The sequence below is a fragment of the Phocoena phocoena genome, chromosome 14 (genome assembly GCF_963924675.1).
Source record: "Phocoena phocoena chromosome 14, mPhoPho1.1, whole genome shotgun sequence".
Lineage (NCBI taxonomy): Eukaryota > Metazoa > Chordata > Mammalia > Artiodactyla > Phocoenidae > Phocoena > Phocoena phocoena.
Window position 1 is genome coordinate 14,342,399 of NC_089232.1, and position 23,360 is coordinate 14,365,758.

Consider the following 23,360-nt stretch of genomic DNA (forward strand, 5'->3'; position numbering starts at 1 on the left):
CTCCTCCACGACTCCCGCAAAACAAACAAAAATTCCCTGCTCATTTCTTCTGTGTTAGGCACAATAATAAAGGGTGGGACAGCCTCCCCAACCGAGAGGAGGACGATCCCTGCAGGGGAATCTAGGGCCTTACCAGCTCATGGAACTATCTGTGTGACCTTTAGCCCATTGCTCAACTTCTCCCCCAGCTTCTGTAAAACCAGTGGCTTGAACTGAACAAGTGGTTTGCATCCCTGGCTACCCATGAATCTCCTGGAGAGAGAAGAAGAGGAGGGGTTGCAGCTTTAGGGAAAAAAACAAAAAAAAACGTGTCTGATACCTAGCCTCAAAGATTCTGATTTAACTGATCTAGGCCTGGGAGTGGTATTTTTTAAATAAGCTCTACCGGTGATTCTGATGTGAGGCAAGGTTGAGAATAACTGCACTGAATGATTTGGATAATAGTTAGCATTTAGTTGGCATCTAGAACCATTACATTGAGAGATATTGTACATAGGGTATAAATACTCCTCAGGGTCATCCTGGGAACTAGTATCATTATCCCTTGTTACATATGTAAAACCCAAGTCCACATTCACAGGGCCTCTTAGTAGTGTTGCACACCTAAGTACAGCACCGGGTGCTTGCCTCCATCTTCCCCGGGAAAGGCAGATGGTGGTGAGCCTAGCGAAAGTAACACACTCTGTGCGGGTACAGCTCCACACAACTCGATGGTTTGTTCGTGCTTCTCCGTCAGTAGCCCTCACTCCACCTAACAAGGAACTGTTTCTGTTGCACACTTGACCCTGAATTCCCCTTCCCACCCACTCTTGAGTTTGACATGCAGTTAAGGAGTTCAGGCAGTGGCTGCCCTGTTTCCCAGGTCTTGGTAGGGCCTTTCCTTCTTCCCCAGCCTTTACCCAACCATCTTACTTGGTGCCCTGAAGGCACTGCCTCCCTGGCCCTTTGAAAAGCCCCAATTCTTTCCCACAGGGCAAACTTTGTGACTCTGCATTACAGCACCACAGAAGGAAGCCCTTTCCCTTTCCTGCCACCTACCCCACCTGTGAGCTGATGTAAAGCTTGAGGGAGAAATTGGAGCAGAGGTGCTCAAGGGGAAACGTCTCTCTGAAGGTGAGAGCCTTGTGATATAAAGATCTGGAAGTGCTTTCCTCTTTGTCATCCTATCTGGAGTCCCATGGGTCCTCTGAACATCCCAAGACTCAGAAAAATAACAGATTTCATTCTCAGGGAAACAGACTTGGAGGGCACTGGTTGAAGGGTCTGGTTTGGGGGCTGTTGTGTCTTTACACATGCACCCCAGAAGGATCTGTCTGTAGGGTTGGGTCAAGTTGAGAAGGGAGAAGGGCCATCTCCCAAGGCTGGAGTCCTTTGGGACTTTCTGTTTTCCAAGCAGCCCCAGGGGTGGAGGCAGGGCAGGATGAACCAATCTGAAGACCTTCAAACACACACATACACACATACACCAGTTTTTAACCAAACAGCAGCTTTTAACCCAACAGCAGCTTTTACTAAGCTCCAGGTGGGGCTGCCCCGGCATGGCCAGCGCAGCAGGTTGCCCTCAAGGGCCAGTCTCTGGTGTAATAGGAAGTAACAAAGGTGCACAAATTGCTGCTGCCCTTCCACGCTCACTGGGGTGGCTCAGAAGGGAGCAAACTCCAGGGTTCTCTGAAGACCACAACCGACCAGTGTGGCTATTCGGCCTCTTTTCCAGGCCCAGCTGTGTCATTCCCCAGGCCCTGAGGCAGCACCGGCACCCTGGGCCTGTGGGGCACTGCTGCCCTTGCTGCTTTGTGGGAGAAACATGGCCAACAACACAATCAGGAGGATGAGCAGACCACCGCCTACTACCAGCCCCAAGTAGATCCGGCAACGGACATTCTCCCAGCGCTTCTTCTGGGCCAGAGTCTTGGTTGTCTTGCTGAAGGCGGAGCTCTGTGGACACCCCCAGACACAGGGTAGGAGTTAGTGGTTTCCCCAGAGCCCTGGACCAGCTCCTTCCAACCCAGCCCCGACAAGGCCTAGTCTCCTCCCGCAGCCTCCTCAACCTGTCAGCTCCCTTTCTCCCTTTCTCAGGACCCTCCCAGCCTGACTCCTGGTCTCCCACACTGGTGTAGCCCTTGACTCACAGGCCTACAGGCTCACCCCCAGTTAACAATGCCAGTCTTCAACCTTTAGGGAGATCCACAGCTTCAAACCAAGGCCTTCGGACTTCATGAGACCTCCCCACCCATTGCATAGCTAGGCTAGGGATGCTTCAAGAAACCCACAGTCCCCCACACTGGCCCTTGGGTGAGCCTCAGGCCCTACCAACAGCCAGCCGGGAGACCCTGAGCACAGCCTGAGAGCTCCCTCTGAGGGCCCCTCCTAGCCTCTCCCTCCCCCTCCCTGCTTCTCCAGGCCTCACACCATGTCCAGGAGTTGGTCTGAACGCTGTTCCAGCTCCGCCAGCTTCCCGTCGCGCTCCAGGACCTTGTCGAAGTTGTTGAGCATGATTTCTGTCACCTCATCCGCCTGCCGCTGGCACCGCTCCAACTCTTTCCCTGCCTGGACACCAAGCCCAAGGTCAGGGCTACATGAGGCCCCTGCCTGGCCCTCATCTGGTCCTGAGACCTAGCGGCCTCCTTGCCCCACTGGGCAAGCGCGTGTGTGTGTGTGTGTGTGTGTGTGTGTGTGTGTGTGTGTGTGTGTATGAGTAAGGGGAACAGCGCCTTTCATGTAAGGGTCTGATATGTGCAGAGGGAAGGGCTGGCCTCTTGGGTGTGTACGGCTCACCTTTGGCTCCTCCCCTTGCCCATCAAGGCAGGTCCTAGGTCAGCCTTGACTTCCAGCATCTTCGCTTCCTCTAAGATGCCTGAGGATGGGACCTTCCCAGGACCCACCCTCCCACAAAGCAGACACTTGGCTCACCTGCTCTAGGATGGCCTCAACCTACCCCTGTGGCTTCCCACTGGCCTAAGGAGGCAGCAAAGAACACAGAACCAAGCTACTTGGCCAGAGCCAGACAGGGAGGAGATCCAGCCTACTGAGCTAGACAGAAAATTTTGGATCACCACACGTTATAGCCTCTGCCTAACCCCACAGACACACACACACACACACACACACACACACACACACAAACTGAGATCAGATTTCGCTCCCCTCCCTCCTCCAGTCTCTGACTGGTCAAGCCAGTTCTGCCTCCTGGCCTGACCCTGCTCCCACATCAATGCTCAAAGTCGATTCACTCTCTGTCTGCCTGGGAGCCTCGGCCTTCCTGGCCTCTGGCCTCCAGCTTTCCAGCTAGCCAGGATCTTCACTGGGATCCAGCTCACACAGGAGGGACCAGCTCTTGGATTTCCCAGCCTGGGCAGCAGCCTCACCTGACAAAAGAACCCAGCTCATTTCAGAGGACTGGGAAGGGAGATGCAGGGTCCAAGCTGGGGGAGAGGCCAGGAAGAGGAAGAACACATGGATCACAAGCAAGAAAGAAGCTGGGCTTTGGATACATGCAACTGGGAGAGACCCAGGGCAGGAGGCCCTGGTGAGAGCTGGAGGTCCAGGGACACGTCGGGAGATGAATCCCAGGGGACTAACAAACCACAGGAACTCCCTCCCCCAGCCCTGTCCCCCAGAGCCCAACCCTGTTCTCATCTCCTCCCCACAGAGCATGGGCCAGGCTCCCTTTCCTGCCAGACTATATTGCCCATTGTATGCGGCAAGACATTTTGGCACTTGACTGAATCCCACTTAAAACCAGAGAAAGTGAAGGGATCTGGTGGTCACGGAGGGCCACCTCCTACTCAGTCAAGAATCCCCGTTCAGGATCCCTGCAGCTGCCTTGCATGTAACCTCCAAGCATTCCCAGTATATGAATCCTATCTCCCGAACTGGACCACAAGCTCCCAGGGGGAGGGCAGGGGCCAGTGCCCTGCCTTTGTCTGCCACCAGCCTGGAGGCCCAGGAGGCCAGCACAATGCTGACCATCTTCAAGGACTCAATGAGTGAGCCAATTGCATTATAACTTATCCCAATGCAACTGTCATTCTCAAGTTTGTTATCCCAGTGTGTTTATCTAGCCCAGCAGGAGTTTCAGGGGCAGGCATCTGAAACCCAAGTAGGTCAATATTTACTCATGAGCTAGAAAAGCAACCCATTTTGAGAGGGGGAAAGCAAACCACGACAGAGCGGTACACTCATGGGCTGGGGGAAGCAGTAGCTGGGGAACAAGGAAGCATTATGAAGAAAGCAGGGAAGTTGTACTCATCTCTTGAGTTTTCCTGAGTCAACCACCATCACCACTATTATTATGACTAAATTATTCAACAAGTCTCCATTACTTGGAGTCTCTCACATTCAAATAGTCCAAGGCAAAAACCTGGGAATGGACCAAGATTCAAAAATGAGAATCAGGGCTTCCCTGGTGGTGCAGTGGTTCAGAGTCCGCCTGCCAATGCGGGGGACACGGGTTCGTGCCCCGGTCTGGGAAGATCCCACATGCCGCGGAGCGGCTGGGCCCATGAGCCATGGCCACTGAGCCTGCGCGTCCAGAGCCTGTGCTCCGCAACGGGAGAGGCCACAACAGTGAGAGGCCCACATACCACAAAGAAAAAAAAAAAAAAAAAAAGGAGAATCACTGCTAGAGACTGGTGGGATGTTACATATCATTTTTTTCTAATTTAAATGCTACAGCTGTTGTCATCTTATTCTCCAACATGGGGTGATGTTGGGTCACATTCTTCAGGAGAGCTGGCTGTGCCTCCCACTGCAAGCTGTAGCCTCCTTCCCCCACTGAGAAACCAGGCCTGTCTGGAGCCCAGATGGGCCCAGGCCTAAAAGAACACATTCGCTCCAGGGAACACAGAGGCCTGAGGCTCAAGTCTCTAGCCCTCCTTGGCCCCCCTCAACCAGAAGAAAAAGGACACTGTATGCACGGGTCTCTGCTGGCACGGTGATTCAAATAAAGAACTGCGGGGTGTGGAAGGAGGTAAGAGACCAGAGGACGGCCACGCTGCATCCTGCCACATAGAACTCAGCATAGCGCCTGGCACACCGTGGATGCGTGGAAAATATTTTCTGAATGAGTTGGGCCGGTTCTTGAAAAGATCGCTATAGGCTGGGGGAAAGAAGTGTGTTTGATACAGTTAGAGAAGAGTAATGAGTTCACCCCATGAGATACAAATAGCGAGTGTTGAGCCGCCCACAGACAGGTGATTTCTGAGAACCAAGATGGACCAGGGATGGGCGGGGGGGGGGCATGTGGTGGAGACTACTGCCACAGGCACACAGAGACACACTCTGGACAGTGACAGATCTGGCAGAGGGTAAAAGTCAAGATGAGGAAGCTTCCATGGAGGGAGGGATGGATCAAGAGCTTATGTAGGTTTCTGAGCCTGGAGGGGCTTCAGGAGACTTTCTCTGTTGGTGGTAGACTGGCATGAACGAAAGTGAGATAACTCAGGCCAGAGGCCACCAGAAGGCATGTAGAAACGCTATCAGCAAGGGTATGTGGAGAGGTTCCCAGGCTGGGGGGCCGGGAGGAACGGAGGGCAAGAGAGGAAGGGAGGGTGAGAGGCACTTCTGAGCTTGGGTAGGGGCAGCATTGTTGGCAGACGGAGGATGGTAGTTACACAGGAAATCAACAGACTGTTACCCGGTGTGCAGAATATCCCTCCTTCAGTTCTCAAATCTCTCCTCGGGTTTTTCCAGGCCAAATACAGCTGGTTCCTCTGAAAAGAAAGCTCTTAAAAACCTCCCTTTCCAAACTCTCCTGTCTCCCCTCTTTCCTGATTAGCGCCTACGAAACCCTATCCCAGCTGTCACTGTTGCCATCTTCAGAGGGACCCGGGCAGCGACCTGGTGCATCACCTCCTTCCTGGGTCAGCGCTCGCCTGAGCTCAGAGCCTAAGAGCCGGGCTCTGCATTACAGCCCTGGGTTCCTTCAAATCCTGCCTCTGCCACTCACCAGCTGAGTGACTAAAGACTGGGGATATGACCTTTCTGACCCCTCTGCTTCCTCATCTACAGTGGTGACAATAATATCTCCCATAACATTAGCTAAGGCATGTGGCATGTTATAAATAAAGTACTTAGCACAAGTCCTGACACATACTAAATGCTCAATAAATAATAGCTATTATTGCGGTAGCCCAAGTTTCCCTAGGTTTTTTTTTTTTAGCTGTCAGATCCCAGGAAGCACACCTGTGGTCAATAAAACCTCTTAAACATTTTTACAAAATACACAGCCAAGCAAGCTCTTCCCTGTTGCCACTTTGTGCACTTAATCGTTTCTAACCTAAATATAAAACTTGACATGGGCCTTTGATAACCTATATCTATTTTATTTCCATCAGGCGCTACAGGCTGCTGAGGAGGTTTTACCTCCTGACAGTAATAATAGCTCCCACTCAATGAGCACATATTCTGAGCTGAGAAGTGTGCCGCTAGCTCTTTGTTCACTTTATCTCATTTAAGCCTCATAACAACCCACTGAGGAAAGTACTCTCACCCCAGTTTTATACGAAACTGAGGCTCAGAGGCGTTAAATCACCCATCCAAGGTCACGGAGCCAGTGAGTAGAAGATCTGGGAGTTGAATAAACTTAGTCTCCAGGGATCACATTCTTAACCCCTGTGTTAAACTGGATGCGGGTAAAGGGAGGTCAAATGCTTTAGCTGGCTGGCTAAAGACTCACCCAGTTTGATGCTGCCAACTCAGCTTGTGTGCATATGAGGGAGGCCTGTGGCTCAAAACCCAAATTCTTTGCACAGAGCATGAGTGAGGACCATCTACAGGATGAATGAGTTCATTACCCATTCAATTTTTATCTTTCCCATCACTATTTTGTTCCTACTCTATCCCCTATACCAGTCACCATGACTGACACAAAGGAAATGCCCAAGAAACACTTGTTAACTGAATGAATCAGAAAAGAGGAGAAAAGAAGGGAAAGCAAGAAGGACCAGGTAGGGAAGGCGGATGGGAAGAAGGAAGGGAAAGTTCTGGGGGTGGACAAAGGGGCAGGAATAAGAGAAAAAACAGAGGGAAGGGGCTAGGAGATGGTTGGGAGAGAGCGATCAGTCCCCAGGCTCAGATCCACTATTTGCCTCAGATGAACCTGTGAGAGTCCCAGAGTTTCCCAGTAACCCCCAGTAAATTACCACAGCCTCAGCCTTCATTTCAAGAGTTTCCTCTTCTCACCAAGTGCTAAGGCCCAGCCGCAAGCCCATCCTAACCCTGCCTGATTCCTTGCTCTGCACGCTGGGAAGTGGGCTCTGGGCTCCGTCCCATTCCCTGGGCCTCCCTCAGTTTCCTGGCCTGGCCTTAGAGTTCAGTGCTACCTTCCTGCCCCGCTTCCTCTTCCTGCCTCCAGTTCCCTGGAGATGAGGCCATCCAGGCATCTCGACCCCCAGCCAGGCCACATCCACATCCACATCCATCACACCTCTGCTGCCTTCTCCATGGCGGAATCTTTTTTTTTTTTATGGCAGTATCTTTTTTTTTTTTTTTTCTTTTTGGCCGTGCCATGTGGGATCTTAGTTCCCTGACCAAGGATCGAATCTGCGTCCCCTGCATTGGGAGGGCAGAGTTTTAACCACTGGATCCCCAGGAAAGTCCCTCCATGGCAGAATCTTAAAGCACCAAGCCTGCTTCCTGCCGGGCACGACTTCCCAGGAGTTCCAGGGGAGCGGAGAAGCGACTGGCACCAACTGCTCCTGACACTTTTGCCTGGAAATGACAAGTGGAGACAGAGGCCAGAGTCTACAGCAGGAGTGGGGGATGACTCAACTCAAGATTGTGTCCCTAGGTATGGCTTAGAAGGGAGTCAGGCTATGCCACACTCTGATAACTTCAGTGGAACTTTTATAGTAAACATCTTACTTACTCTGTCCCCAGGGGAAGGAGTTTGCCCTCCAACACCCTACCACAGGACTGGCTTCTACCACCCCATCGGCTCAGGTTTCCAACCCCTGGGCCAGACTTGTGTCCTCACAGCACCAGGAAGGGCTGAAGAGGTCACCATATTACCCACCACTTATCAGGAGCAGGTTCTGAGGGCCAGGCAGGTCTCTGCCATTGTACCTCCTCTCACCCAGCGAGGCGGGTATCGCTGACCCCACTTCACGATGCGGAAAAAGAGGCTCAGGGAAGCTAAGTGACTTGCCCGGGGTCACAGAGCGGGTAAGTGGCCACCACCAGGATCTCAGCCCGGAGTCTGACTCCGAAGCTGGTGCTCGTAACCGCTTGGCCCCGGCAAGTGGGAAGCCGGAGTCCAGCTCACTCGGCGCTGGGCAGTCGGGACCCTCGCACGCCGCCCGTTTCCTCCCGCGATGCGCGCGACGAGCTGAGGGTCCGGCCCCGGTCCTGCTTCCGGGCGCCGTCCCGAAGGACGCCTCCACCCCTTGGACTTCGGACTCCCGCCTCGCACCCCTCCACGCTCGCCCTCTGCCCCGGCCCCGGGCCCTCACCATCGCCGCCGCCGCTGCCTCGCCGCTCCGGCTCCTCTGCCCGAGCGGCCGCAGTGCCAGGGATCTGGGAGGAAGCGGAGGGCGGGGCGGGGCCTGCCTGGCGGGGGCGGGGGGCGAGCCTTCTGGGAGCGGCGACCGAAACCTAGTCAAATCAGTCAAATCGGAAGCGGCCGGCGATGGCTCCCGGGGTCCCGGTTCGGCACCTCTCCCCGGGCCGCCGGCGCCCGGCTCGGGATGACTCCCCAGCCTGGTGAAGTGGGGCCTCCTTCCAATCAGCGTGGTGCCTGGTCTACAGCTCGGGACCCCAGTCTATGAAATGGTCCCAGTGGAGTGGGTTCTGGAACGGGCTCAGGGAATCCTCTCTGGAATTGCATCCCAGCTCAGGTAGACCGGGTTGATCTGGGGAGGATCATTTATTCATTCAACAAGCACCTGTAGAAGCGCCATTGTCCTGCACTGTGCTAGGGGCAGGAAACGCAGTGAACAGCTGGACAGGGTCTTTGCCACCTTGGTGAGTGCAACTCACCCATAACCAAAAACCGACCACGCCAAAGTTTTGAAACTAAATAAAGTTTATTCACAATAAATATCATGAGTGCACTACCTGCCACTGGAGGGTACATTTTAAAACGGTCAGTTGTATGTTTTGCGAATTTCACCTCAATTAAAAGAGAAAACAGGGCTTCCCTGGTGGCACAGTGGTTGAGAGTCCACCTGCCGATGCAGGGGACACGGGTTCGTGCCCCGGTCCGGGAAGATCCCCCATGCCACGGAGCGGCTGGGCCCGTGAGCCATGGCCGCTGAGCCTGCGCGTCCGGAGCCTGTGCTCCGCAACGGGAGAGGCCCCGACAGTGAGAGGCCCGCGTACCTCCCCCCAAAAAAGAGAAAACAGACCCCCATGGAGAAGGTACTAGCTCTAGCTTTTTCTTTCTTTCCCCTTCACCACGTGGGCAAGTGCAGCCCTGTCCTGATATGACCCCCTTCCTCAGCTGGAGGATGAGGGAGGCTGGTGTGTCTAACCTGTCCAGAGCCTTCCTGAGCTGAGTCTATCCATCCTCAGCCTGCCCTTTCACTGCTGCAGCCACCTGTTCTCTATCCCACCACATACCATCCCAACATCTCAAAGGTGGCCCCTCTTGAGGAAGGGGGTTGGGGGCTTCCCTCTCCCACGTTGAGCCCCATGTGAGCACAGACCCCACCCCCAGCCTGGACAGACTAGGTCCCAATCACCCCAGTTGCTTGGACCTCGAGTCCAGGAGTGGACTGAGAAGAGAGAGGATGGACAGGGTCCTGACAAAGTCTGCCCCCAGGGTCTCTTCTGTGCTTTCCTCCCTTCCTAGTTTTCGGGGCATGGTTCTATTTTTTTTTTTTTTTTTTGGCTGCACTGCGCGGCATGTGGGATCCTAATTCCCCAACCAGGGATCAAACCCACGCCCCCTGCATTGGAAGTGTGGAGTCTTAACCACTGGACCGCCAGGGAAGTCCCTGGAGCATGATTCTAGAACCTGACTTGCCAGTACTAGTCCCCAGTCCTGTTTCCCAACCCCACCCCTTCCAGATTCCCTCCCCGAATCAGGTTCTTTTCAATTCTGGAAAGCCTATGGGGGAAATAGGGACAGAGATGACATAAACCCTTCCCCCAAACCAAGGCGCACTGGGCACTGGAAAGAGTGACAACGATGGTGGAACCTGGTGGAGAGGAGGGAGGCCCAAAGACAGAGAGGTCCATTGTCCATGGAGGGGAAGGAAGGCCATAGGCCCTGTCCTGTGACACTGACTGTGCCCAGCCATGAGACACGGGTGAGAGATGCTCACCCGCTCAGGACAGCTGAGACCCAGAGGCCCTGCTAAGTTCCAGAAGGACAGGGGCAGACAAAAGACAAATAGAACTCGCAGAACCACAAGAGAAGGAAAAGCAGTTCAGTTCCTCTAACCCCCTCACTCTAAGACTACAGCAGGTCCACCAAAGAGAAATGGCAATGATGGGAGGGGTGGGAGGCCCTTAACCAGATTCCTAAATGCTCTGCCCAGGTAGGCTTCATGTCTCGGCTAACACTTCCAGCAGAAAACTAATAAAGGAAATGGCAAGTCCCAGAGGGGACACTTAAAAGTCTTACATACGACCCTAAAATGCTGGGAAGGTTTTGAATTTTCCATACGCCAAGACCTCCAGAAAATTCCTGTTCTTGAGACCAGTGACAATGATGGAACAAGGGGAGATAAAGAAAGACAGGGAGTTTCCATCTTTCTTCTCCAAACATATGCTCTCCACTCCTCCAACAGCTTGGGCCTCCAAAGGGAGGATCTCTGCCAGAGGGCATCCTTGGGGAGAAAAGAAATGGAAGGGCCAAAGGCAAAATGGAAAGGGAGAAAGTACCTCACATGCATAGGGATACTGAAAGGTCTTTATTGCCCACTGGCCACCCTCAGTTCCATCAGTTTCCCAGCCATGTGCTGGCCCTTCTGGGTCTCTCCAACCAACTCTGAGGACCCCTGAAACACAGCCACAGTCCAGCTCTCTCCTTCTGGGGACCAAGGTGCTCCCTGGGTCAGACAGTGTGGTAGAGGGGCCCCAGAATGAGGGGCGGGAGGACGGAGCAGCATTCCCTGTGGAGAAGGACAGGAGAGAGGGCGCCTCTTGGCACCCACTATGGAAGGCTGCCCCCCAAGAAGAGGGCAGGGTGGGAGGGGTTCCCTAAGTTACTTAAGGGATGGCACCCGTGGCAAAGAGCACGATGAAGAGGACGATGATAAAAACAATCACGCAGATGAGGACGATCATCTTCACATTCTTCCACCAGAACTTCCGAGCCACCTTCTGCGATGTGGTCTTGAAGTGCTCGGACTGTTGGGAATAACGCAGAATCACCCAGTGCCTCCTGCCACTGGGATGAGCATACCGAGACCCCCACGCCATACATCTAAACATATAAGTGCTACGTTGAGGCAACAGACTGCTAAATAAAATAGTCCTGTCCTCAAACCTTGACAAATGTACCTTCACAACCATCTGGTGAACCAATTCAAATTTAGAATCCTTGGGCTCCCTCTGGTCCCCTGCCTGCCCCCTTCTCTTCTTACCCCCGCACTGCCATGCACACTGAGGGGCCTCTGACGCATGCCCACGCCCAGGGTTGCGACACTGGCAGCACAACCCACCCTTGGGAGGGCAGACACTGGGGCTGAGGGGTGCAGGCTCCAGGTGGACACATCTCCCTGGTTCCATAACTTCTGGCCACATGAGGACCGCTGAAGCTGGAGGAGGGGCCAGGGCAGTCCAGGGGTTGGAACTGAGGAAAAATGCTCTTCCTCTCCCAACTTGAATTGCAGAAATTGTTTCCCCGGGCCATGCTTCCCAGCCTGGGCTGTGGAAAGAAACACTAAGTCCCAGGGAGTCAAATGAGCTGTGCTCAAGATTACACACAGGACTCAGAAAGCCGTGGCCAGTCTCTCTCCGTGGACATGGAATCTTAAGTCTCCAGCCCTCTGTTGAACTTTAGAGTTACTCCCTCCCTGAGCAGCTGGCTTCAGCCTCTGGCTGGAGGGAGAGAAGAATGAGATCTAGCAAGATGTGTGGGAGATATTATTCCAGCCTTCAGCCAACAGAGGACCCTGGGATCAAAGACTTTACTCCTCTTCCCAGCTTCTTTTTAAAGCTGGCTCAGCAAAACTCTAACAGTTTTCCACCCCCTGCCTAATAACTCCTGGGGAAGGCCAAAGGCCCTAAGAGGATTTTCTGGAGCCAATATTTTTGTCCTGGGGAGGCCCGGTCCAAATGACTGTCAAGGGCAGCCTTCAAAGTGAAAGTCGATTTCATAGGAGAGAAGCCTAAGACAGCACAGGCTGACTGAGCCATCCATCAGTCTCACAAAATGTCTCCATGGGTCCACCCCCCAATCCCCAGCCCCAGTCCTTGAACCCATTCCCTGGACCCCAGTACCAATCAGTGGAGTAGAGCAGAATCAGAAGTGGGGATTCAGCTCACATCAATTCCCAACACAGGTAAAAAGGCAGACTTCCCTCCTGATCGTTCTGCCACCAAGACCACCAAGCCTCAAGCCCCCAATAATCCTCCTCCCCCCTCTTCCCCTGGCCCCCACTGGGCTCCCCATCATCTCACTGTGGCTTCCAGATCCTCTGTCTTGTTACGGAGATGATCCAAGTTTTCTCCCCGGGCCAGGATCCGCTCCACATTCTGGGTCATAATGTTCTTTACTCCCTCCACTTCACTCTGCAGGTTTCGCACACGGTCATCTCCTCCACCACCACTGGCCTCCTCCTGGGCAGCCACACAGGGGTTAATTAGGCCGAGTGAGTGCCGGAGGGACTGAGACTCAGCCTCAGAGGCCGGAGGAGAGGGAGGCCTAAGGTGGACTTAGCTTTTTGTAATGCTTGAACTGTTTGCAAAGAGAATGTTTTCCTTGTAGCACTCGTGTAATCAAAAACAAATGCATTTTTAAGCCCCAGATGGTGAGAGCCATGCTAGGAGACAGACTGGATCCAACTTCTTTGTGGGTTCTCAGGGCACGTGAGACGACAAGAAGCATACCCCCAAAGCCCTCTCCACTGCTTCCTTGTTCCTCGGAGAGGGTCAGAGGAGACTGCTGAGCCAGCACCTCACAAGGCACAGCCCCACCATTACCTGTGAATTCCCAGATCCCACCGGTCCTCATTAAAAATGCCTGTGCCCCTCCCCCCGCAGACCACCCTCCCCTAGCCTAACCCGCCCTCTCTTCAAGACAGCAGCTGGAGAGCTGCTCCGGCCTCCTGGGCAGCCTGAGCCATGGCAACCAGGCTCCAAGTCCCTCACAAGGCCCCATGAGAGACAGCCGTTGGGCCACAAACTTCTGCTTTCCCCACCACTAAGCACCTCGCGCAGGCACCACGCCATTGCCTACTTAAGCAAGTATGAAACATACAAACAGCAGCCTGGGTGTTGGGGGAAATGGAGGGCAAATGCTCCCTGGCTGATGCCTCATCCTCAGGCTTTCTGATAAGGTTTTTGAACAGGGAGGGAAAAACACTACTAAGCTCCTCCCTCCCTGACCCACTAGACTTCCAGACACAAGCCAGGGGCGTGGGTCCAAACTAGATTATCACAGAGAACCAAGTTCTGTCTTTTTTTTTTTTTTTTTTTTTACAAACCATCAGCTCTCTTCCTCATGTTTATGGAGAGGGGGCAGATTCCTTGGACTCGACGGAGAGACAAATTCTTTGGGTTTCTGTACAGGGATAAAGTGAGAGGCAGAGCGGGATTCCTGCCGCTGGGCTGGAATCTGCGCTGGGAACCGCAGAGGCACTGCCCAGGAATGTCACAACACCCGAAGGCCAAAGGCCGGAGGGCTGGAGGAGGAGATGAATTAGGATCTCACACTCCCACCGAAGCTCCACTCCAGGCCAGCTCAGGGCTCAGGGGAGGGAGGGGGCAGAGAAGAGCAGGAACACCCGCCCAGGCAGCTCAGACCTATTTGCAGCCCAGCTGTCAAAGAAGAGAGGTCACAGTCAGCGCCGGCCCAGCCCTCAGATTTTGCCACCAGCTTTCCTTTCTTGATCCCCAGCCCCCAGCCCCCTCTGGCTGCTCGTGAAATCAGCCCCTTCTTAGTTTCCCGCTCTCTCACCATGTTTCCGAGCGGCTCGGGCCTGTCGGCAGCAGGACTCTCGCTTAGTCTGTTTCCTCTCGGGCAGCCGTCGGTTCACTTCCTGCTTGTCCAACTTTCAGCCTGCCCCCGCCCACCTCGCATCCAGAGCCTCTCCGGCCACACCTCGCTCAGGTTCCCCAGGTAGGCGGGCACTCTCCACCGCCCACCCAAGTCTCCTGGGAAACCAGGGCTTAGGCTTAAAGCGACAGGGCTCCCCGGCACCACATTTCTTCTAACTTGTCAGGAACAAGTAAAGAAAGATCAAGCAGTCCTCCTAGGTTTCCTGATATAGAAAGGGCAGCCGTCTCCTTTTTTTATTTCTATTATTTTTTTGGCTGCACCACGCGTCATGCCGGGGATCTTAGTTCCCTGACCAGGGATGGAACCCGTGGCCCCTGCAGTGGAAGAGCGGAGACTTAACCACTGGACCGCCGGGGAAGTCCCCCATCTCCTATTTTTATGTGCTGAGTATCTCACCCCCAATTCTTAGAGACTGAAATCAACCCTAAGCACCCTGCCAGACCTTGTTCGCATGGAAACAGAACACAGATATGAACATTTCTTGCTCGACAACCCTTGTTCCCATGTCCGTCTTATTGCAGAAAGCATTGAAACCCCCAAAGTCTGGAATGCTGTAATCCCGGGCTCTGATGTCGGAAAGCTGCACACCCTGAGTGAACCTCTTCACCTGCCTGGGTTTTGCAAGTGCTGATGCTTACCTCATAGGGTGGTGGTGAGGAGTAAAAGGATAGCACATGCCATGTGCCTAGTACAATGCCTGGAACAAAGGGCTGCCCACTGCTCAAATCAGGGAATGACGGCTCACCAACCCTCCTTTCCTTCCAGAGTTCAACAATCCTGCACGTCCCTTCCGAGGCCACCACGTCGGTTGGTGAGCCCCATCAGAAGGGGTCATGCGACTGCCCTATGGACAAGAGAGAGGGCCCAGGGCAAAGGAGTTTTCCACCAACCTGGCTCCAGGCCAGAGAAAATCCACTTTTCCTGGACAGTGTTTATGGAGATAAAAGAACAATAACAGGGACCTGCAGAAAGGAACAAACATTCCTGTCCCATCCCAGAAGAAGTAACAGTTCCAAGAGGGAAATGTCAGCTTCTCTGACAAATGCTTTTTTAAAGAATCTAATAAACTTTGGACCTCTGTAGCATTTGGAGACCCTTTATTCTCATTTATAATGAAATCTTACTCCCAATTAGATAAGACTATTATCTTTTTCAGACCTGAATTTTGGGGGACAGGATCAGCCTGCTTTCACAGAGAACGTGGCTGCCCCACTCCTCACCATCCTTAGAAAGGCGACAATGAAGCCAAGCGGAGGTGGCTCAGAATCCTTGATCTACACTTTCATTGTTCAATACAGTAGCCACTGACCACAAATGGCTGTTGAACATGTGATATGTGGCTAGTCTAAACTGAGATGAGATGTAAGAGGAAAACACACAGCAGATTTCAAAGACTTATTATGGGAGAAAGACTATAAATATCTCTTTGGTAATTTTATATATTGATGACATGTTGGGATAATGTTTTGGATCTTTTTTTTCCCTTTTTAAAAAAATCTGTAACGTGCTTTATTTTATTTATTTACTTTTTTTTGGCCACACGGCATGCGGGATCTTAGTTCCCCCACCAGGGATCGAATCCGTGCCCCCTGCAGTGGAAGCACGGAGCCCTAATCACTGGACTGCCAGGGAATTCCCAAGTGCCTTATTTTTTTATTGAGTTATAGTTGATGTACAATATTATTTAAGTTACAGGTGTACACTATAGTGAGTCACAATTTTTAAAGGTTATACTCCATTTATAACTATTATAAAATACTGGCTATATTCCCTGGGTTGTATGATATATCCTTTTAGCTTATTTTATACATAGCAGCTTGCACCTCTTAATCCCCTACCCCTAAATTGACACTCCCCCCGCTCTCCCCACTAGTAACCACTAGTTTGTCCTCTATATCTGTGAGTCTGCTTCTTTTTTGTTATATTCAGTAGTTTGTTGTATTTTTTAGATTCCACATGTAAGTGATATCATATAGCAGTGGTCCCCAGCCTTTCTGGCACCAGGGATACGTTTCGTGGAAGATAATTTTTCCATGGAAGGGGGCTGGAGGGGTGGGAGGGATGGTTCAGGCAGTAATGCAAGCGATGGGGAGTGGTGGGGAGCTATGGGGAGCGGTGGGGAGCGATGGGAAGCGGTGGGGAGCTGTGGGGAGCGATGGGGAGCGGTGGGGAGCGATGGGGAGCAGTGGGGAGCTGTGGGGAGCGGTGGGGAGCAGCAGATGAAGCTTCACTCACTTGTCTGCCGCTTACCTCCTGCTGTGAAGCCCGGTTCCTAACAGGATGTGGACTGGTACCAGTCCAAGGACCGTGGGTTGGGGACCTCTGTCAGACAGTATTTGTCTTCCTCTGTCTGACTTATTTCACTAAACATAATACCCTTGAGGTCCGCTCATGTTGTTGCAAAAGGCAAAATTTCACTCTATTTTATGGCTGAGTAGTATTCCATTGTATATATATACCACATCTTTATCCATTGTTCTGTTGATAGACACTTAGGATATATTGTTAAATAAAAAATATTGATAAAATTAATTTCACCTGTTTCTTTTCTCTTTTAATTTGGCTAATAGAAAATTTTAATTACCAACGTGGCTCAAATTACATTTCTATTAGATATGCTGATCTGTACCTTAATATTTATGTGACGTTGGACAGATTTATGTAACATCTCTAAGCCTCAGTTACTTCCATTGTCTATGCCTGGTACTTTAAAAACCCTCAGTAAATGGTGGCTTTTGTGATTACTATTACTAAGAATTCCAGATGCTAAGTGAATTGGTGGTTAAGGGAACATGAGGGGTGCCAAGAAACAAAGGGTCAGCGTAGGAAGTTTGTGGGGAGCAGGAGGAAATGACAGAGGATTCCCAGGGAGGGAAGGAGAGTTCCAACAGCTGAGGAGTTACTGGGGTCTGGTGCCACTGCAAGCCTTGGACATACACTGGTGTCCCTGAGGGAGATGACCCTTGGCCTAGACCCAGCAACCATCAGAGAGATTCCGAAGTGCCCACAGTTGGGCCTGTGACCTGTCTGTCCTCATCTTCACCATACAGAATTGCCGCAGGCTTGGCCTCACCTGTACAAACATTACAATGTTACCCTTTGTCAGAAGACCATCTGGGAGTTCCCTGTTGGCCTAGTGGTTAGGATTCTGGGCTTTCACTACCGTGGCCCAGGTTCAAACCCTGGTCAGGGAACAGAGATCCCACGAGCCGCAAGGCGTGGCCAAAAAAAAAGAAGAAAATGAAGAAGGAAAAAAGACCATCTGGCTAATACCCTCACAAGGTGAGACATTCAGTAAGGCACCAAACAATACTCTATGAGCAGAAATGGTGCTGTGGTCAGGGAACAAGAGAACAAAAGCCACTGATTCCTTTACAGTCAAGGAAGGCTCTATCCCAGGAGAAGGGGAGTGTCAGTCACTTTGTAAGGAAAAGATGCTACATGGTAGGAGTTGCAACCAAAGAAGCAATTGCGGTGTGATGAAGAGTGTTCTCAGTCCCTGTGTGATCAGAAGATTTGGGCATCAGCTCTATGGCTCCCTGGTTGTGCTGTCTTAGGCAAGGTTCCCTCTGGGAGTTTTGGTTTCCTCATCTGCAAAATGGGAATAAGAATGAAAGCTATTTTGCGGGGTTATTATCAGGATTAAATGGTATGGGTATATATTTCTGCTAAAGCACATTACAAATGAAAAAGGAGACTAATAGAACAAATGGAATGAGAAAATAGGGGAAAAGGAATATGAACATCCTGCAAAGCAACCAGGCAAACTTTGTGGTACACTGGCATATATCCCAGTCTCATTTATGGCCCAAGGGGGCAGTTGACTCCTGTACCTCTCAGGGAAAAGGCTAGCGAACAAGAAGAAAGCACGTTCAGGAGGCTCAGTTGGAATTGCTCCCTGAAAGATCATAAAGCTTTCCCCACTGCCTAGGCCTCTTTTGTCTCCAAAACCCTCTTTATAGACTGTTTCACCACTGGCCACCCCATCTGTGACACAGTCACCCCCATCTCTCCCAGTGTGCCCCTCCTTTCTTACCGTGACCTTAGAACCCAAAGGTTCTGCCCTTGGCCATCTTTTGACTCCGCACTCTCTCCTAGAGCAATCGCACTCTCTCCTAGAGCAATCGTTCTCTATGGGGTTGATTTTGCCCTCCAGGGGATATTTGACAATGTCTGGAGATATTTTTGTTTGACACAACTGGTGGTGGAGGTGTGCTACTGGCATCTAGTGGGTAGAGGCCAAAGGTGCTAAACTTCCTACAATGCCAAGGACAGCCCCTGCCCCCACCTCACCCATCCCCCCAACGACAAAGAATATGCAGACCAAATGTCAATACTGCCAAGGTTGAGAAACCCCGCTCTCCCTCTGGAAGTGCAATCAATGCCTTTACAGTTTCAACAGCTATTTATGGATGATCCCCAAATCTGTACATCTCTGTCAATTGCCACTGCTTCCTCTCCAATACCCTGGTCAGTCCACAGACACATCCGACAGCCAACCCAAACCCTTTATCTTTTCCTCATGTTCCTCCTCCTGGATAGTACTCCCATTCTATCAGTGTCCCAAGTTAGGAACCCCTAAGCCATCCTACACACACAACGGGACATCACTAAGTCTTGGTCATGTCTCTCAAATCCACCCCCTCCTTTCCATATCAGCTTGGGCTTCCTAGGTAATGCCGGGCATTATCTCTTCTCTGAACAATTCCAGCCACCTCCAAACTGACCTTTCTTTTCCCATCCATTCCTCCTGGGGTTACTTGTTATCTTCCCAAAACACTGACTTGAGTATGCTGCTCCTTCAGAGTAGAGCCCAAACTCCTTAGCTTGGCATTCCAAGATTGCTGTCAACCTGCTTTTTGAAGCTTATCTCTCATGAGACTCACCTCCCAGCCCCCCAGTCATACTAAATTACCTGCCCTTCCCATAACACATCATCGCCTTTTATACCTTTGCTCGAGCGGACTTGTCTCATGATGAGTGAATATCCTCCTTCATTCATCACTGCCTATGGCAAGTCTATTCATATTTGAGACATTGCTTCCATGAAGTCTTCCAGATTTCCCCACTGAAGTTAAAGTCTTCCTCTTCTGATCGCCATCACACTGTATCTTTTATAGAGCCTATAATATACTTTGCCATTCACTACGTACACATTTGACTCCTCTGAGACTCTAAGCTCTGTGAAGGCAGGGGCTGTGTTTTTACTTTGGTACCCCTCGTGGAAAATAACATATATCCTGCACATAGTAGGCACTCACTAAATGTTTAGGGTATTGAATTGAGAGATCTGAAAGAGGGCTTCTTTCTCCACAGTGCAGACAGAAAGAGAATTTTTATTAGAAAAGAACCATGAAGAAATTCCTTTTGTAAATTTTGGACTATTTTATGGATAAATGAATGTCTGATGCCATGAGTCTCTGTATATTGGTCCTGAAAGGATAAACTGGAAATCAACGCCTTGAACAAAAACAAGTTAAAATCATGGGATGGAAAGGTGAAGAGTTAGCACAGCTCATTTACTAGCTGTAGTTCTCTCATCCTTTAAGGCCCAAGTTTTCAAAAAAACTTTCCTGATTTCTCCAGTCATAATTCATTTCTTCCTCAGTGCTCCCGCAGCACTTTGAACCTCACTTAATACTTAATGACTTCCTACATTCTATTATTATTTTATTATTTCTATATATTTTTATTATTATACTTCTATAGGACAGAGGCCACAACTTAATCATTTCTGTTTCCTCCTCTGTAACTTGTCCAATTCTTGGCACATAACAGACCCTCAACACTGAACTTAATGGAACCATCTAATTGTGAGTGATCCTGGAAGATCTAGCCCAAACTTCCCAACCCACACTGTGTTCATTTGGACTGGGATTTGACAGTGGATTAAGAGATCCATCCCCTAAATAGATCTATGGCTTGCAAAGTGACTTGGCCCCCCTTGCCTATTAGGATGACCTAGAAGTGGGCCAGACCCTCAACAGCAGGAACACTTGTTAGCCCAGTAATTCCACCTGCCAAACACAACTGTGCCCAATAACCTCTACTTTTACATCTACCCCTGCCGCCTTTTCCCTTTAGGATAGTGGTTGTCAGCACATGGTCCATGAACCCCTGGAGTGTTTAGGGACAAAACTACTATAATAATACTGAGATGTTATTTGCCTTTTTAACTGTGTTGACATTTGCACTGATGATGCAAAAAGCAATGGTGGCAAAACTGCTGGCAACTTAGCAGGAGTGAGACAGTGGTACCAAATTGTAGTAGTAGTCATTGCATTCCTTCCTGCCATGCGTTTGCAATTTAAAAAAAAATGCCAGTGTGTAGCCTAAAAAAAAAAAAGTAAAAATAGGGCTTCCCTGGTGGTGCAGTGGTTGGGAGTCTGCCTGCCGATGCAGGGGACACGGGTTCGTGCCCCGGTCCGGGAAGATCCCACATGTCGCGGAGCGGCTGGGCCCGGGAGCCATGGCCGCTGAGCCTGCGCATCTGGAGCCTGTGCTCCGCAACGGGAGAGGCCACAACAGTGAGAGGCCCACGTACCGCAAAATAAAAAAAAAAAAAAAAAAAAAAGTAAAAATAGAATATAAAATGCCAGTGTCAATTAAGAACATCCTTAATGAGGAAGTACAAATTAATAATTTTATAAACTCTTGACACTGGAATACAGATCTTTTTACTATTTTGTGTGAAGAAATGGGAAATATGCATACAATGCTTCTGCATACCCAAATATGATGTTTCATAGTTTCTAAGAAAAAGCACTTGTGCAATTAAACTGTGAGCTCAACTCACCTTTGTTTGTTTTCAAATTAATAGACTTTATTTTTTTGAGTAGTACGGACAGTTCCCATACACCCCTCATGCTCTCCCTGTTTCTCCTATTACTAACATCTTGTATTAGGGCAGTATATTTGTTACAACTGATAAGCTAATAGTGATATTATAACTATTAACTATATAGTTATATTAATAACTATATATTATAACTATAATCATGGTTTACATTAGGGGTCATTCTTTATATTATACATTCTATGGGTTTTGACAAATATATAATGACATGAACTCACCACGACACCATTAGAGTATCATACTCTAAATAGTTTCACCCTTCTAAAACTCCTCTGTGCTACATTCTTCTCTCCCTTCCTCCCCCCCCCCATGCCTGGCAACCACCAATCTTTTTGCTATCTCCATAGTTTTGCCTTTTCCAGGTTATCACACAGTATGTAGCCATTTCAGATTGGTTTCTTTCAGTTAGCAATATGCACTTAAACTTCCTTCATGTCTTTTTGTGGCTTAATAGCTCATTTCATTTTATCACTGAATATTCCATCATATGGATGTGCTAGTTGATTTTACCCATTCACCTATTGAAGGACATTTTGGTTGCTTTCCAGTTTGGGCAATTATAAATAATGCTGTTGTACATTCACGTGCAGGTTTTGTGTGGGCATCAGTTTTCAACTCATTTGGGTAAATAACCAAGGAGCACAATTGCTGGATCATATGGTAAGAGTATGTGGAGCCTTGTAAGAAAATGCCAAAACTGTCTTCCAATGTGGCTGTACCATTTTGCAGTCCCACGAGTAATGGAAGCAGAGTTCCTGTTGCTCCACATTAAGAGGCTCTGCATTTAAAAGAGCTGTGTAACTCAGTGAAGCAATGTTTTCCAAATGACCATGCGTGTTTTACAAAATCATGCGTGAGTAAAAGGTCCATTCAAAGCGCAAGATACACCAATGATTTTAACGTAATAGAGCATAAAGTTCATTATATGATTTTCAATTTCACATCTGACTAACCTTTAAAAAACGACTACTTGTAAGTTTTGGTGTGGTACAAAAGAATATCCAGTTATCTAAACAGGCTATTAAAATGCTTCTCTTGGGCTTCCCTGGTGGCGCACTGGTTGAGAGTCCGCCTGCCGATGCAGAGGACGCGGGTTCGTGCCCCGGTCCGGGAGGATCCCGCGTGCCCGTGAGCCATGGCCGCTGAGCCTGCGCGTCCGGAGCCTGTGCTCCGCGACGAGAGAGGCCACAACAGTGAGAGGCCCGCGTACCGCAAAAAAATAAAAATAAAAAATAAAAAAAAATAAAATGCTTCTCTTTTTTCCAACTAAGTATCTGTAAGGCCAGGTTTCCTTCACATACTTCAATCAACACCATTTCACAACAGATGGAATGCAGAAGCAGATACGAGAATCCAGCTTTCTTCAATGAAGCCAAACATCAAAGAGATTTGCATGTAAAATAATACTATTCTCATGTATTTTCTTGGTATGGAAAATATACTTTTTCTCTTAAAAAGGTTATTTATATAAACATGTAATGGGTTTATTACTTTTTTCTTTTAGTGAATCAATACATATTTTAAACATTTCTCAGTGTAAATTTCCAATACGGTAAATATGGGAAAATATAACCCATTATAAACAAAAAGCTCTTTAGGGTTCTCCATAACGTGTGTATCAGTGTAGAGGGGTTCTGAGACTAAAAAATGTGAGAACCCCTGGTCTAAGATGCCTTCCTCTGATCCTGCTGGTCAATCCCAGTGCAGAGAATTAGATGTTACAATGCTGTTCAAGACTCACCTCTCAAGACTTTCCTTGATCGACCACTCTATTCATTGCCCCTACTCTGCATACCCTCTGCAGCTATGTTGTTCCGGTTTCCCCTGCTGCTTTCAAACCTCTGGTTCATGGCAGGTACTGGAAGAAAGAATAAAGAAACTTGCACACAGTCTCTAGACCGGGGCTGCCCTTCCATGTGAGTCCTAATTCGGCGGGAACCTCTCTGGGAAGAGTCTGACATTTGCGCCCTCGCTGCTCACGTCTGGAGAGGCCTAACGGGTGCGGGGAGTGACCCAGGGAAGCTGCGGGATCTCGGAGTCTTCTTAGGTGGAAAGCGCGGAGAGGGATCGGGAGGCCTCAGGGAAGAGACTGGTCATTCGGCGGAAGAGAGGCAGGCCCGGTGACATCTTCGCTCCTCCTGGGTCACAGGGGAGACCGGGGCCTGACCACGCCCCTTCGCGGCCGCTTCGCCCCGCCCCAAGGCTCCTCGCTCCGCCCTCTGCCGCCAAGCAGGGAGCCGGCGCGGCCGACTAGGGCTCTTCACGACAGTCCCGGCACTTTCCGGCCGGCCTCGCGGGTGCTGTGGTGTCGGGGAGGCGGGACTTAGGGGAGTT

The 23,360-nt window shown here is 50.3% G+C and overlaps 2 protein-coding genes across 3 annotated transcripts; both read right to left on the reverse strand.

Annotated features, from left to right (window-relative positions):
• Positions 1-1,497: 1,497 nt before the first annotated feature.
• On the reverse strand, positions 1,498-8,489 carry VAMP5 (vesicle associated membrane protein 5). The gene is made up of 3 exons (XM_065891661.1): positions 8,451-8,489; positions 2,410-2,547; positions 1,498-1,935 (listed from the first exon to the last, which is right to left on the reverse strand). The coding sequence occupies exons 1-3, from the start codon at positions 8,451-8,453 to the stop codon at positions 1,726-1,728; spliced, it is 351 nt and encodes a 116-aa protein (XP_065747733.1). The 5' UTR covers positions 8,454-8,489; the 3' UTR covers positions 1,498-1,725.
• Positions 8,490-10,837: 2,348 nt separating this feature from the next.
• Positions 10,838-14,348, reverse strand: VAMP8 (vesicle associated membrane protein 8). 2 transcript variants are annotated; one of them, XM_065891443.1, is made up of 3 exons: positions 14,069-14,348; positions 12,571-12,729; positions 10,838-11,295 (listed from the first exon to the last, which is right to left on the reverse strand). In XM_065891443.1, the coding sequence occupies exons 1-3, from the start codon at positions 14,069-14,071 to the stop codon at positions 11,155-11,157; spliced, it is 303 nt and encodes a 100-aa protein (XP_065747515.1). In that variant the 5' UTR covers positions 14,072-14,348; the 3' UTR covers positions 10,838-11,154. The 2 variants fall into 2 exon arrangements, with proteins under 2 accessions (XP_065747515.1, XP_065747516.1); XM_065891444.1 differs by having other exon boundaries at positions 12,571-12,726; positions 14,069-14,124.
• Positions 14,349-23,360: the final 9,012 nt, after the last annotated feature.

What these genes read in the sequence shown, in the direction of transcription:
- VAMP5 (XM_065891661.1), bottom strand. An exon ending in CAGACCAACTCCTGGACATG is followed by an intron (nt 1,936 to 2,409) that starts GTGTGAGGCCTG and finishes GGGTGTCCACAG; the next exon opens with AGCTCCGCCTTCAGCAAGAC.
- VAMP8 (XM_065891443.1), bottom strand. An exon ending in CAGAGGATCTGGAAGCCACA is followed by an intron (nt 11,296 to 12,570) that starts GTGAGATGATGG and finishes TATTCCCAACAG; the next exon opens with TCCGAGCACTTCAAGACCAC.